The 14,208-nt window shown below is 38.7% G+C and overlaps 1 protein-coding gene across 3 annotated transcripts in view; it reads left to right on the top strand.

Moving 5' to 3' along the window:
- sbno2b (strawberry notch homolog 2b) overlaps positions 1–14,208 on the top strand; it is a 64,274-nt gene that overhangs the window by 7,843 nt on the left and 42,223 nt on the right. Inside the window, exons 2-4 of one of the 3 annotated variants that reach the window (XM_061824173.1) lie at positions 13,182–13,210; positions 13,324–13,412; positions 13,493–13,581. In XM_061824173.1, coding sequence (XP_061680157.1) covers positions 13,332–13,412; positions 13,493–13,581 — 170 coding nt within the window. In that variant the 5' untranslated portion in view covers positions 13,182–13,210; positions 13,324–13,331. Of the gene's footprint in view, positions 1–13,181; positions 13,413–13,492; positions 13,582–14,208 lie in introns of all 3 variants that reach the window. The other 2 variants (XM_061824172.1, XM_061824171.1) reach the window with 2 other exon arrangements.

The raw sequence follows: 14,208 nt of genomic DNA, 5'->3' as shown, positions 1-14,208 counted from the left end.
AAAATAGATAACAAAACTATCATATCTACCAAAACCATTATATTCAGTCTATCAGGAATGTTGTTTGTTTGCAAAATAGAGTGGTGAGTTTGTATTATGATGCTTGGGATCTGATTAACCTGGTTTCATAGATCTGCTTTTTTTGTTTTTGTTCAGGGTTGAAAACAAATCTGCAAAACTCAATTCATCCATGGCCACAGATGTTTTTGATGATGGAAGATCAAAATCTATTGCATTTTGCATTGCATTCTCATTTTACCATTAAAATACCCAATATAACATACACATTTGAATCATCTACAAATGACTTGCCCCATCCATCTATGATCTGAGCCGCTTATCCTCACAAGGGTCACGGGATTGCAGGAGCCTCTCCCATCTGTACATTTAAATATCAAACATTAAGTACACTTATTCAGTCTCATTCACATCAAATCATTTCAAATCAAATGCTTATTTTTCTCGTCATAGTGAGCAGCAGGCAAGACTCTAGTGTCAATCAAAACTGATCATTATTATATTTTTAAAGGCAGGTTTTTAGAATCAACTCTTAGGTTGGTTGTGATTATGTGCACCTAACTGAGTGTACATCTGTGCATTGTAGAAAATCATGAGAATTTAGAATGCCTAAGTAGCACAGACAGACATATGTCACGGCCACTTAGGATGATGTCTTACCCTGGAGAATTTTCACCCAACCCCCACTCCTCCTGTGTGTTATTTTCACACCACAGAACAGAATAATGAGATTATTCTTTGATTTGTGCCGTGTCTGTGTTTGGACTGTGTGAGATTTAGATGCTCGGATGCAATTCAGCACAAATTGAATTGATGATATTGATGTTTTTTTTTCTCTGTAAATACATTAACACATGAAAAAAAATGAAGAAGCAACGTGACAGGGCCACTGTCCAGTCATAAGATCTCCATATGATTCTGAATGTGAATGCCTGCCGCCATCTTGCAACACTACATTTAGAGAATCTGTTTGTCATTTGAAAAAAAGTATAGCTCATATTGTTTTGAGCAGACAGTTCCTTTTGTCACTGTAATTTCCTTTGCGAGGCTTCATTGTCACACTCTCTGATACGCTTATAAGGTTGCATCACAAGAAGATGGTTACTTGTGTATGATGATGATTTCAATGCCACAACATTTTGGAGTGGATTTTTAACACCTAAGCTTAGATCTATGCGATATAACAATGTATCTTGTAGATATGATATAAAACGTCATTTGAGCTAATTCTTTGTCGTTTATATTGTTAACAGCTTTTCAGCTACTGTATAATATAAATCTGTTACTCTGCTTTGCAATATTACTGGATAAATGGTGGGCATACTTAGTTACTTGAGGCACTGATGAATTAATTAATGTATTTATTTATTTATGGTTTGCTTGGTTGCTTTCACTTCAGTGGATTCCTTGAGAATTGGTTATGCTACCAGATATTTTGTACGATATTTATTTGGACATCGGATATTAGTATTTTATTTTTATTGCTTTTATTTTCAAATAAATATTTTGAAAATAAACAGAGAACAGATCTCAGAAAATTGCCTTTCATTTTATATAATTTTAAGGAAAAATATTCAAGAAGATAATGGACTGTTTAACATGTCTGCCCCACATTTCTGAGATCCACTCTGGTCTCATCTGTGTGAATTTGCATTTTGTCCTTGTGCCTGGGTGGGTTTTCTCCAGGTACGGCTGTTTTACTACCATATCCTAAAAATATGCATGCTAGGTCAACTGAACACTGCAGATTGATTATTTATATGTGGCATGCAATTGGCTAGCAACCAGTTCAGTGTATGCCTCACCTCTTCCCCAGTGTTAGCTGGGATAGGCTCCAGCAGGCCTGCGACTTTAGTGAGCATAAGCAGTACGAAAGATGAATGAATAATCAGGATATATTTGGTGATGTCAATTTTTGTCTATATCGCATAGCTTCACCTAGTGTTGCAATTTTCAACGTGGTTTGCGTGGTCTTTTCAGTGGTAGGCCAAAGAATGCATTTCATTACCCTTGTTGCATAATTGGTTGAGTTATTTAACATTTCAAAAAAAAAATAAAAAAACAACAAACAAGGAAGGTCCAGTTGCCTCAAGTCAACCTTTATAGATTACCCTGACTTGGATGACTGAGAATCTACACAGACATGAGGAAAAAAAATAAGCATATTGGTATGTTTCATTGACACTGTGATAGATAATTACAATAATTTAGATATTTATGCTTTTGGCTTGTGATTTTAATCTATAGTTCAGATGTATTTTGCTTTCAAGTACAATAAATTGGTTTGTAATGTTTGAGAATGCTTTGTTGAGCTGATACTTCACATTGATTTTCTAATATTTAAGCACAGTGTTAATGTTCAGACTGAATGCGAAATATAATAATAATATTGAATTAATTAAGTAAGTAATAAATCAGCTTCATTTTTAAAAAATACTATCCATCCATTTTTTTAGCCGCTTATCCTCACAGGGGTCGCAGGCGTGTTGGTGCCTATCCCAGCTGTCAACAGGCAGGAGGCGGGGGGACACCTAAATGGTTGCCAAGCAATCGCAGTGCACATAGAGACAAACAGCCACACTCACAATCACACCTAGAGGCAATTTAGAGTGCCCAATTAATGTTGCATGTTTTTGTGATGTGGGAGGACACCGGAGTGCCCCGAGGAAACCCACGCAGGCACGGGGAGAACTTTCTTGCTATGTAGTAGTAGTAGTAGTAGTAGAGTAGTAGTATCTAGTAGTGCTGAAAGGAGGCTCTGAAAAATCAGACATAGCTGAAAGGTGTGAATACAGGGTGTGGGAAGCTGTGCCGCCTTCAATCAATGCCAGACTTTGTGGAGGAGTCACACGGGACACAAGGCAACAACCAGGACTAAACGTTTGGATCAAAAAAAGAGAACAGAAGTGATAAAAATAGAGTAGTAATAGCTCAGCAAGCTCCAGAGAAATGAATGGCAGAGGGTGGAGATTGTGGGGCAGTAGAGAGATAAGAATGGAAGTGTGTGATGAGATGTGCACCTTGAGTGGTCCTACAATCATAGACTATATCTCCAGTGGCCATGTATGATTGCACCATCATTTATATGCAAACAACATGTAAAACATAGTCATGTAATTCTAGTCAACTCATATATTTCCATAATATGCATCCCAAATGTATTTCCGGGAGAGACAACTAGCGGCCATGCGGGCTGCACCCACACAGTTTTCTCAATTAATCCCACCAACCCCCATTTGTTTTCTTGTGAAAAATTATAAATATGTTGCCTCTTCTATACTTGATCAGATTTAAGCTGTAAAGGACTATTCACCACGCAGTGGAAAATATTGCTTAGTAGCGCTTCTACCATGTCTTATTCATCCCAAATATATCATGAACAATCGGAAGAACTTTGTATTCACAAATTTATTTATATTTACCTGTTTACATTTATAGGCATACCTAGTTCGCTGAAAGGGATGTCAGTCACGATTGTTTTATGGCCCTGAAGAGTCATACAACACAAACAGAGGCTCTTTTACCTCAGGGAAGGAGGAATTTCCCATAAACAGGAACATTTGACAATCAGTGGCTGTAAAAGCATTATAATGAGTTTTAAAGTCTTAAAGGCACAGAAGGAATGTGAATTTCCATACCTTTATTAAAAAACAGGATATTAATTTGAAATGACAATCCGGAAAATTGCACAAACATGTTGCTTCATTGATATTCCAAAGCTCTTAAAGTAATACGTTATAATAATAAAAAGGAAAAACAAATGTTTGTCATATAATTTTACAATAGGCTATGGAGCAACACAAAAACTTGCAAATGCTTACTTTAAAATGGAAAATTGTCACGGCCAATGTATTCGTTTTTTTTTTTTTTTTTTTTTTTATTAAGTGTAAAAAACAAATTTAGTAGGTTAACTCAACAATCCTTCCACACTTCAAGTAAAAATCATTTATTTTCATGCCCAGTTATACTTATGTGCAGCAATTCAGTCCATTTGTTTATACACATTTTAGCATGAAATGTTCTCATATTTCCATTCAGTTCTGTGACACATTGTTGTGGTACATTAAGTTTGTCTCTTCCCCGTTGCCATAGTCACCCACCCACTCACTCCATGTACTGTGTTGATGCACATTTGTTGTTCTTTTCTCTTCTCTTCATTAATAGATAGCATACCAGAAGTATATAACACTCATTTGTTTTGTTTGAAGATTTATAATCACTATAAAAAATGTTGTTAGCATATCTAACTGTATCTTGGCAAAGATAGTGGTCGTTCATTCTTTTCTTTTTAACTGATTTTGGTGTCTGTTTTACATTAGGCTACAATTGGGATGGACAAATAAACAGCTTGAAGCAAGAATATTTCACCTGTTTGGAGAATTCAGCACTATCTTCCGTCTGACTATACACATCCACTCTAGTGACTTAGATATACATAATAGATATATTTTAGCTAATAATAGTTCTATTTTTTTATGTCTCTGGAATCATCAAAAATATGACCCATCTTCGAGCTGCAAGAAAGTGTAGTTGGTCAGGTGAAGGCGTACCAGACGACCCCTTCATCTGCGAAATGTACACTGGCATTCACTGTATTCAACTACTGGTTGAATATCGAGGGCCACTTAGATAATGCTTAATAAATGGGTAACAGTTAGTTTTTTTTAACACAGACAGACTAAGACAGAAAACCTGGAACAAGGGAATGACATTTGAGCTGACTTTGCCACTATGGAGTGAGCTGTTTAGCTCCTTAGCTCACTCGCGCTTCAGTTGGCGAGCTCCCGAACATATTAAATCCTGTGTGTGTTAATTGGGGACTAAAATCCATAACACCACAGAGTGAGGCACTGCAGTTTTAAACAAAGTTAGCTGATGAGGAAATTCACGAGCTAGCTCATTAGCTCATATGCTGAATTGTTGTATCGACTTTTGAGTCACTTTTTGTCATAAATTTCACTCAGAATTCCGAATTGTAGGACTTCCAATTTTAGAAGTTCCAGTGGAACTGGAATTCAACATCAAAGAAGTTTAAAAAAAAAAGTTAGCTTATTTTCTACTTTTCCACATTGAGAATGGTAGTTGTGTACGGTCCATAGAATAAGCTGTTATGCTGTTGCTAAACTCGCAAGCACCCTGATAAACAGGAAGGTTAGCTTGTGTTTACCCTTTGGGTGGAACAAAAATGGAGTGTAGTGTCCGTTAATTGGGTACTTCTCCCTTTTGATCCAACAAGCCTTTTTTGTTCCCTTTCATGGCCAACATTGTTGAGTTATTTGTTAATCAACTCAACAATTTCTTAAATTTAAATGAACGTTTTGACAAATATCAATCAGGTTTCCGAACTCATCACAGTGCACAATCTGCTATTATCAAAGTGCAAAATGGTATAAGATTGAGTACTGACTCAGGAAACGTGTCAATTTTGGTCTTGTTGGATCTCAGTGCGGCTTTTGATACGGTAGAGCACAATAACTCCAAACTCCTTTGTAAATATGGGTAGGACTAAATGGAATGAGCCTTAAATGGTCCAGGTCCTACCTGAAGGAAAGGAGCTACTTTGTAAACATTGGAAGTGCTCAATCGCAACAAATGGCAATGACATATGGGGTCCCTCAAGGGTCAGTTCTTGGACCCTTCCTGTTCAGCCTGTATATGCTACCCTTGGGTCAAATTTTCCAGAACTTTAGTTTTGACTATCATAGCCATGGAGATGACACAGTTATATGTAGCAGTGTTTCCAGATGACTATATTTCAATTGAGGTGTTGTGCAACTGTCTAAAGCAGATGAATAACTGGATCAAAACTGGAGCAAAATTTCCCTTCAACTAAAACACAAAAAAAAACGGAGGTAATTGTTTTTGGCAATAAAGGAAAAGTAGTGTTCGTAAATACCTGGACTCACTATCTGGAAAAATCAAAGACCAAGTCCGAAACTTTGGTGTTCTGATAAGATTCCGATATGACCTTCAACAGTGATATCAAATGACTAGTAATAGTAATACAATTACTACAACTGCCTTTTAACATCTGAAGAGCATATCTAGAGTGAAGGCTTGCATGTGTCAAGCAGACCGGGAGAAACTAATCCATGCTTTTGTCTCAAGTAGACTTCACTGTTGTAATGGTCTTCTGATTGGGCTCCCCAGAAAAAAAACATTAAACAGCTCCAGCTCATTAAGCATGCTGCAGCTTGGGTTCTGCCCAGAACAAAAAGGTAAGCGCATATAACTCTAATTCTGAAGTCTTTACACTGGTTTCCAGTCAGTTTTAATAAAGATTTTAAAATTCTGCTACTGGTCAATAAATCACAAAATGGTTTACGTCCTGACATGAAAGAAATGCTAATGATATACAAAGTCAATAGAGCTCTGAGATCGACTGTGGTCAAATGTCTAGGGAAAAGTCTAAAGCAAACATCGTGAAGCAGCTTTTAGCTATTGTGCTGCAAAAAAAATGGAATAAGTTGCCAACAGAGGTAAAGTCAGCCCCAAGTGTGTTTTCAAATCCACTCTTCTTTTTTTCGTCCTCATAAATTTTAGAGTACTTCCACTTGTCAGTGATATTTCTTGAGCTAAAATCTGTTTTAATTGTCCTTTTTATTTTCGAATGTTTGTATTTTTGTGTTTGAATGCTTTTAAATATGTAAAGCTCATTGCGTTACCTTGCGTATGAAATGTACATTTAAATTTGCTTTGCTTTGCTTTGTTGTAGAAGTTAAAAAACACACAATTGATCCACTGCGAACCATTATTTGCTTATCTCATTCACACTCTGTTTCTCTATTGACCTGACGCTACGTAGCCGTCTTATTTCACCTGCCCTTCAGTTTTATTTACCACAAGAGGTGAATTAAGAGCCTTTTTAAGGATCTCAATCACTGCTATAGCTCACTGCCTCTGTGTTTGTGGACACTGTGGTATTCATCACCTCGGCAGAAGAGCCACTTGGTGTAATTGACGACAATCTAATCGGGATAAGTCGTATCAGCTAAATAGATAGCCTTGCTCAATTATTCATTGTACACTGTGTGATATCCTCATCTGTGGCCAATGCCATTGTATCATCGTTAAACCCCGAACAGATGAGTTTTTGATCCTACCTACTCCCAGGGATGCCTGTTCTGTTTAATATCACGTGCGTGTTTTTGCTCCGACGCAAATAGATGCCTTTTGTGTCAATTAATAATGTAGGCTGTTTTTGCACGACAAAGCCCAGTGTTTTCCTGGGATGTAACTTGTTCCTTTTATGAATATTTCATCACAGCAGCTAATGAATCCAGCGGGTCCGGACCGATCATAACTGGCTAACGGTCCCTTCGCTGCTGCGCAGGAAGACAGCTGCCGTGATAATTTCTCACCTGATTACCACTGAAGCTGACGTTAATACAGATTGGTGATGAATGTGTTTGGCGTTAAATATTTTTTAGAAAAGAAAAGAAAGATGCAGGAGATTCACAGAAGCCAACATAAAGCCTTGAGTGAATTAGAGGGCTTCTTCAGCTAATGATTCCAAGATTTGTATGTACCGTAATTCCCAGCCTGCAAGCCGTGAGTTTTTTCACACACTTTCAATCCTGCTGTTTATGCAGCTATGCAGCGCTACCGTTAGAATTTACGCCGCGCTAGTGTTAAACTCTTTCTGTGTACCGAGTCTTATAACCAGGTGCGCTCTGTAGGCCGGGAATTACGGTAATCAGAAAACTGTATTCAGTAAACTACGTCACTGTGGTACAGTGGACCTGTGCTATTTGCAAAGGTTAGCGAACGCAGCCATGAAGAGCGAAAATCTGTGATTTATTGCTCCTTATTTTTGCCATGGATAGAAAAAAGTGGTTAAGAAAAACGAGCAAATAATCCGGGATTAGGAAAAAAAATGTGAATAAATGGAGTTGTCCACGAATAGGAACAATAGGATACAAAGAAAATATCAGTGAATAGGGAAATTTGCGAATGGCCAAATGCAAATATGGGGTGGTTTACTGTAATTATCGTACATATTCGGATGAAAAACACTTCAAAACCCTGCATTGTTAACATTATAGCATCATTGCCCAGTCATTTTTTTATTGTATTAATTTTAAATAAAGATGACCATTATGCTTTTCTACATAGATCAGAACGTGCAATAGTCTATCGCTCACCTGATAAGTGAAAGCCTTAAATCACGTACAGTTTAGTTTGACTAAAGCATGCCTTAAATGTGGGACAAAATTTTGGACATTGACCTATTATATAGTGTGATGTCAGCACAGAGAAGACTGCTCGAGTGTCCAAATGTTTTGTTTTCAACCAATAGTGAAAGTTATTTCGTGTGGTAGTTGGAGATGGTTGTGAGCAGATGTTTTAAAGTACTGTAAAGTATTATAGTAAAGTATTTATTTTTATTTTTTTTGTGGCCACTTTCTAGTGCTTGTTTTCCTTCAAATTTCTGTAGAATAGATAAGATTGTCAGCCAGAGTCAGCAAGTGTTTGTTTTGCTTTGTTTGTTTCATTTGAGTCCAAATGTTTCTCTTTGACAGGAAGAAGATCTGAGGGAAGATGCAGACCGCTCTCTAGCAAACCATCAAATGAATAGCTCCCATCTCATTACCAGTTGATTGTTTAATTTTATGCAAAAGTGTCAGTCAACTTAGTGAAGGGACATATTACTCTGACTTCTACTTGTGTGACAATGGACAATTTTTGGAGGTTCCGTTCTGTCTTTTTGACTTTGCGAATCTTATGTGGTGCCTTTTCACAGGCACCGCTAGAAGACAGGCTGCACTGTTATTTTTACCCCTGCGAAAGGGGGTCATTTTGTCATCAGTTCTTTCTCTCTGTCTGGATAACACAAGAACTACAGGGACATTTTTCATGCAACTCAAGTGTGTCTGCGTGTGTGTTCGTGTAGTTAAGACTGGGGAGGAAGCAATGACATTTGGGTAATTATTTGTGGCTTTGAACATTGAAGCACTCTAGTTGTTCATTTCTCAGGAAATGACATGGACTTTCAGGGATAATTTCTTGTGGTTCTAATGTTAGCTGTGCTATCAGTTAATGTGCAGTATGCTTGTATGACTGATTAATCAGTCATACAAGCACAGACATGTACGTAGACACACACACTCTGGTCCCTCGTGGGTGCTAAGCGTGATTTATCAGCTTAAGGAAGTCACACTTCCCTGGATGATCTCCATGTGCCCTGGCAGCCATTGACGTGCACTCAGACCACCAGCACACAACCACATTTGCTCACCAAGCACACGTTAGATATAATACCAACAGTACGCACTTGTGTTTTTGAAGTGGCAGAAGCAACTTCTATCTCTCTGACATACAAGGCACCAAATGGTCTCAGATGTGGCTGTGCATAATCTCAGCAATGCGTATGCTTTGTATTAGTGTAGAAAGATTTTAAAGTGGCGTTATCATCCTCATCTCCCTAAAGGGATCTTAGATTCAGGCCACCCAGAGAGAGAGGAGAGGGAGAGCGAAAGAGAGGAGGGGAGAGTTATACAGAAATGTGGTCATGAAAAGATTTAAAAGATAACACGGGAAAATGGTTTCCTTCGTTGTTTTAAGAGAACCATGCAGGATCTAAACTGACTAATGTTTTTAGGTGAATGAGCTCCGTGTGTCCTGTGTTTTAGTTATTAATGTTCCATTTTCTGTTTCTCAATACACAATAGCTCCAGTGCCCTTCCTCCTACTGATAACACTTCTCACCACCTCCCTCTTCCTTTCGTTTCATGTGTTTATGGAGGTTAGGAATTTGGGGGGTTTATGGGACAGGAATTCTGGGATGAGTCTTAAAATGATCAGTATTGGTTATTCTCACTGGAGTGTGGTGGCCGTACAGAATGATAGCCATGGCATGGATTGTACCAACATGCCATTAGCCTTGTTTACACTGAGATCCCAGGAAATCGAGCTGAAACAGAAGACCAAGCATTTAAACGCTTTGTACACCATCACAAAAGAAATCGGGATCCCGCAACACAAATTGTCCTCGGTTTCACATTTTTCCATTTGTTAAGGTGGAAATATGATCTCTTTTACTGGCTATTGCAGTCCTGTTTCAAATGCACAAAGACAGAGTGAGGTTGTGTAATTCACCACCATTAATTTTGCAAAGGTGAGCAATGTCACTGTTGCTAAAATCGTAAACCACAATGGGTGTCAATGCACTGGATTTCTGTTTAAGGACAATGATGCCCTCATTGTACACGTTATTTTTATATAGTTTATTTCAGCTAGGGATAGACACAATAATCAATGAATTGATCATTTTTGTTTTTCTATTGTGTGGAAGTGATAGTTAATTAATTGTGTCAAAATCAATTGAGGGAGAATTGTGTACACTACTTAGCTGCAACCAGCAGAGATAGCTCCTCCTTTGCTGTCTCGAGAAGTGAGCAGCTTGTGGGTGTAAAAAGTGTCAACAACACTGTTCAAATGGCAGGTTAATGTGAGGAAAGCCTCTCAAACATCTCTCTCATCACCAAAAGAATACCATTCCCAAAATAAAGCATGGCGTCGGGACCATCATGCTGTAGGTGTATTTTTCTTTTGCTGCAAGTGGCGCCTTAGACAAGTTGGAAGGAATTATGAACAGTTCAAAATAGCAGCCAACCTTAGCACAAAACCTGTTTCTGATAAAAGCAAAATAATTGTGGAGGCACAATAAAAATATTTTCAACCTGATACTGATAACTTCCTTTTTCTCAAGACCGATATGATAAATAGTGGTGGCTTGGAAGTACAGACCAGAAAATAAAAGTTGGTGTCCTGCAATAGTAAAGGGTTAGCAATCAAGCACTGTAATTTCTTGCTTTCGGGTCAACCCTGGCAAACTTTTTGTAACTTTCAAATGCAGCAGCGGTTGGAGTTAGCTGCAGTTCTTTCTTCGTGGCTGGCTTTGGGCTAGTAGCACGAGAGGCGTCATTGCATGCTTTTAAAACATGACCGTCGTAGCAATAACACCCCTTTAAGTGGTTGATAAGATGTGATGTTTTGAAGTTTGAGCATTCCCCCATTCTTGGAATGTTTGCAGAACATTTGCAGCAACTAGCAAGCAAAATCTCTTCCTTTGAGTTAAGACATCTCACACATTCAATGCCATGTTTACTGTGCCCTCCCTCTCAGCTCAATGCATGTTTACAATTGGCTGTAGTCAATAGAAAGGAGCACTTGATTTGTCCACCCAGACATGTCATATAAGTGCACGTTTGCAATTGGCAAGAGCCCTTGATTTGTTCACCCAGACGTCCCGACAGCAAAATATGGCTCTGGCTTCATTGGATTTTCCTTTTCATTCTCTTTTTTTTCCAGAGCTGTATTTAATGTTATTGAATTTATTGTTACAACATCATTATTCCTCACATCGGCCCGATAATTATTGTTGCAATAATTATTGTTCATCCCCCAAAAATAATGGCAGGAAAAGCCGACTGGAACATCTGAGGTTCATCAGAGGCACTTTAAATGGCGGCAGGTGTGTCCTGACTACCATTTAAGATGAGTTATGAGGGCGTGCACACTTGTGCAGCACATAATTTCAAGTGTTTGTTTTGACTCCGGGTCACATTAATTTGAAAGTATTTACCTTGGGCGTCTTTGCATTAGAACAGGGGCGTGAAGAGTTTTTCCATCTACTGTGCGAAGTCAGTTCCACTGTACAGCACAGGCCTATAAACAGGAGTTTAGAACATTTCAATGTAAATTCAGCAATTGAATTAAAAGTATTTAGAATTAATTCACCGTTAAAATCTTTTGAATTTGTCAAAAAAGTGTCTCAATGTTTTACTTGATTGAAAGTAAAGATGTTGTATGAGAACTTTAGCCTCATTCCTACATGGAGATCTTTTGACTTTTAGTGCCATCTCACATTTTCAAATCAGCTATCTTCAGAGCTAAATGCATCCAGGATGCAGACCTTTCAAAAGTATTGCTAATTAAAAAAAGTCCTTTTTTTTGGCCCCAATACATTACAATACATTACCTCTGAACTAAAATTAGACAATTGTTACCAGAGTCTTCTTCTTACTAAAGTTCCTGCACTTGGAAATGCACTGTTTCAGGCTAAAAAGATAAACTACACCATTACTGTGTGATGCTTTCATCCATGTTTAAATTGGATTGCATGAGGATTTATAAAAGAAGCATGTTGGCATACGTACCATGCATTCTTATATTAAATGAATAAGCCACACAAAGTTAATTCTAATAGGTATGTTACCTTGTTTCCCTTTTTGGGTTATGCAAAGCAACATCAGCCTGAGAGCAAAATGGCCTCCCTGTGTGTGCAGTGAACACGTTTGGTCTCTCTTATGCGCGCACACACCAAGACGGACAAAGGGCCTCTTATTTCGACCCTCGTGAACTCTATTAGGGTTTATTACCGCAGCTTTGTCCCCAGTGAACACGCCTGCCGTATGTCCTGGCAGAGCTGCAAGAGCAAAGTAAGGTAGCGAGATGGAGGAGGGAGGAAGGTTACACACTTGGGTTAAGGGAGTGTCACAAAATGATTTGCATTGCAGCGGGCGACAAGATTGGATTGATTCAGCTGTCAAACAGGTTTGAGATTTGTAGCATGTTATTGCTGGGGAGAATCAAAAGGAGTTTGTTAGGCTTCGGGTTGTTTTTAGAGGCGATTCTGAACATACACCAGAAAGCTGCTTCGACTTAGGACACACTGTAGCGCAAAATTATACAAATCCTAGATGGCCACATTTTGAGGTCAAGTGAATTTTTCATCATTGAATTTCTAAAATGTCTTGGAAATATTGGATTTGAACAGGGTTTTGTGCAATTTTTATATTCTATGTATCTATCTACAGTGCTTGTCCTCATTAGGGTTCCAGGTAAGATGACTTTGGGTGAAAGGTGGGGTACACCCTAGATCGGTCACCCTGTAAACCAGCAACCGTTCACACTTATTGAGCATTTAATTATTCAGTGAACAAGAGGGCCCAAGTGGGTTTTCAAACCCAAAACCACTGCTTAGTGAAATGTCAAGTGATTGTTCAGTTCATTAAATATCATTTAATAATTAATTTTAACAAGTAAATACTGTGTTGAACACTTACTGCCTGCTTATATAAATGTGGTCTTATTCAGCAACACATAACATTGTAGAGTAGGAAATAATGGTATATATCCTTTATTTTGTGTTTTTACAGATCATGGAGAGTATTTTTCCTTTCTAGAGGTACAATCTGGGACCCAGCCAGCAGCATCAGGGTGGGCAGATTGGGCCATAGCACAAGTCATCTCGTCGTGATCATGTATGCAACTCCAGTTTGATGCCCACCCTCTCCTCAGCACTGGCCATGGACGGGGAGAACTACCTGCATCCAGAAGGCCCTCAGGTGGACACTAGCTTGTTCTCTGTAGCCTCTTCAAACATGGAGGTACGACGTGGCACCTTATTTTCTCCTCTTCATTTCTTGTTGTTTCTGAGCATGAACCCATGTTTACCTTGTATTTTTAGAGTTCCCTCTTTGCCTCTTCTGGCTCCTGGAGGTCCTTTTCACAGCAGGGTGGATATAGCGTGCACTGCCCTATGCAATCTGGAAACCAGTAAGTTGCTTTGTTAAGACCACAATGCCAGACGCTTTTGGTGTATTTAGGCCATTTTGTTGTTCTACAATTTTACTGATTTTTGTGTTTGAAATCATTATCATGCCTAATGCCTCAACATTCACATCGCAAACATACGGTATATCGGAAGCATATTGGTTACCTATCCAGGATTGTCATCCATTGACTGTCCATCTGGGTTCCACCTTCGGCCACATTACGAGAGCTCAGTGGTGGTAGTTTCAGGGAAGCTCCACGGGCTAATTAAATGCTCTTCCCTTCCTTGCATGTGAGCTTGCCATCTCACTCAGTGACTACACAGAAGTGTTTACATTCTCCATGGTTACCACACGCAGGAAAATGCCCACCACATCGAGTGATGTAACACAGCATGGTTGGAAAGCCGTGATGCATTGTGGGATCTATAGTCATGGCGAATGTGAACAATGTCATGTGCGGTGATAATGAAGTTTGTAATTGTTCACCTGTGAGTTTTGTGTAATAAACCTAGATAGTGGGTTTGCTCTGGAAAGAGTATAAGTTCTTGAATCTGTCAGTCGAAGCGGGATTATTGGACACTATTTGATCATGGGAAAAAATGCATGATATATCCCCTTTAATGGCTGA

This window comes from Syngnathoides biaculeatus, chromosome 7 (assembly GCF_019802595.1).
Source record: "Syngnathoides biaculeatus isolate LvHL_M chromosome 7, ASM1980259v1, whole genome shotgun sequence".
NCBI lineage: Eukaryota > Metazoa > Chordata > Actinopteri > Syngnathiformes > Syngnathidae > Syngnathoides > Syngnathoides biaculeatus.
This window is presented reverse-complemented; position numbering and strand designations above follow the sequence as displayed.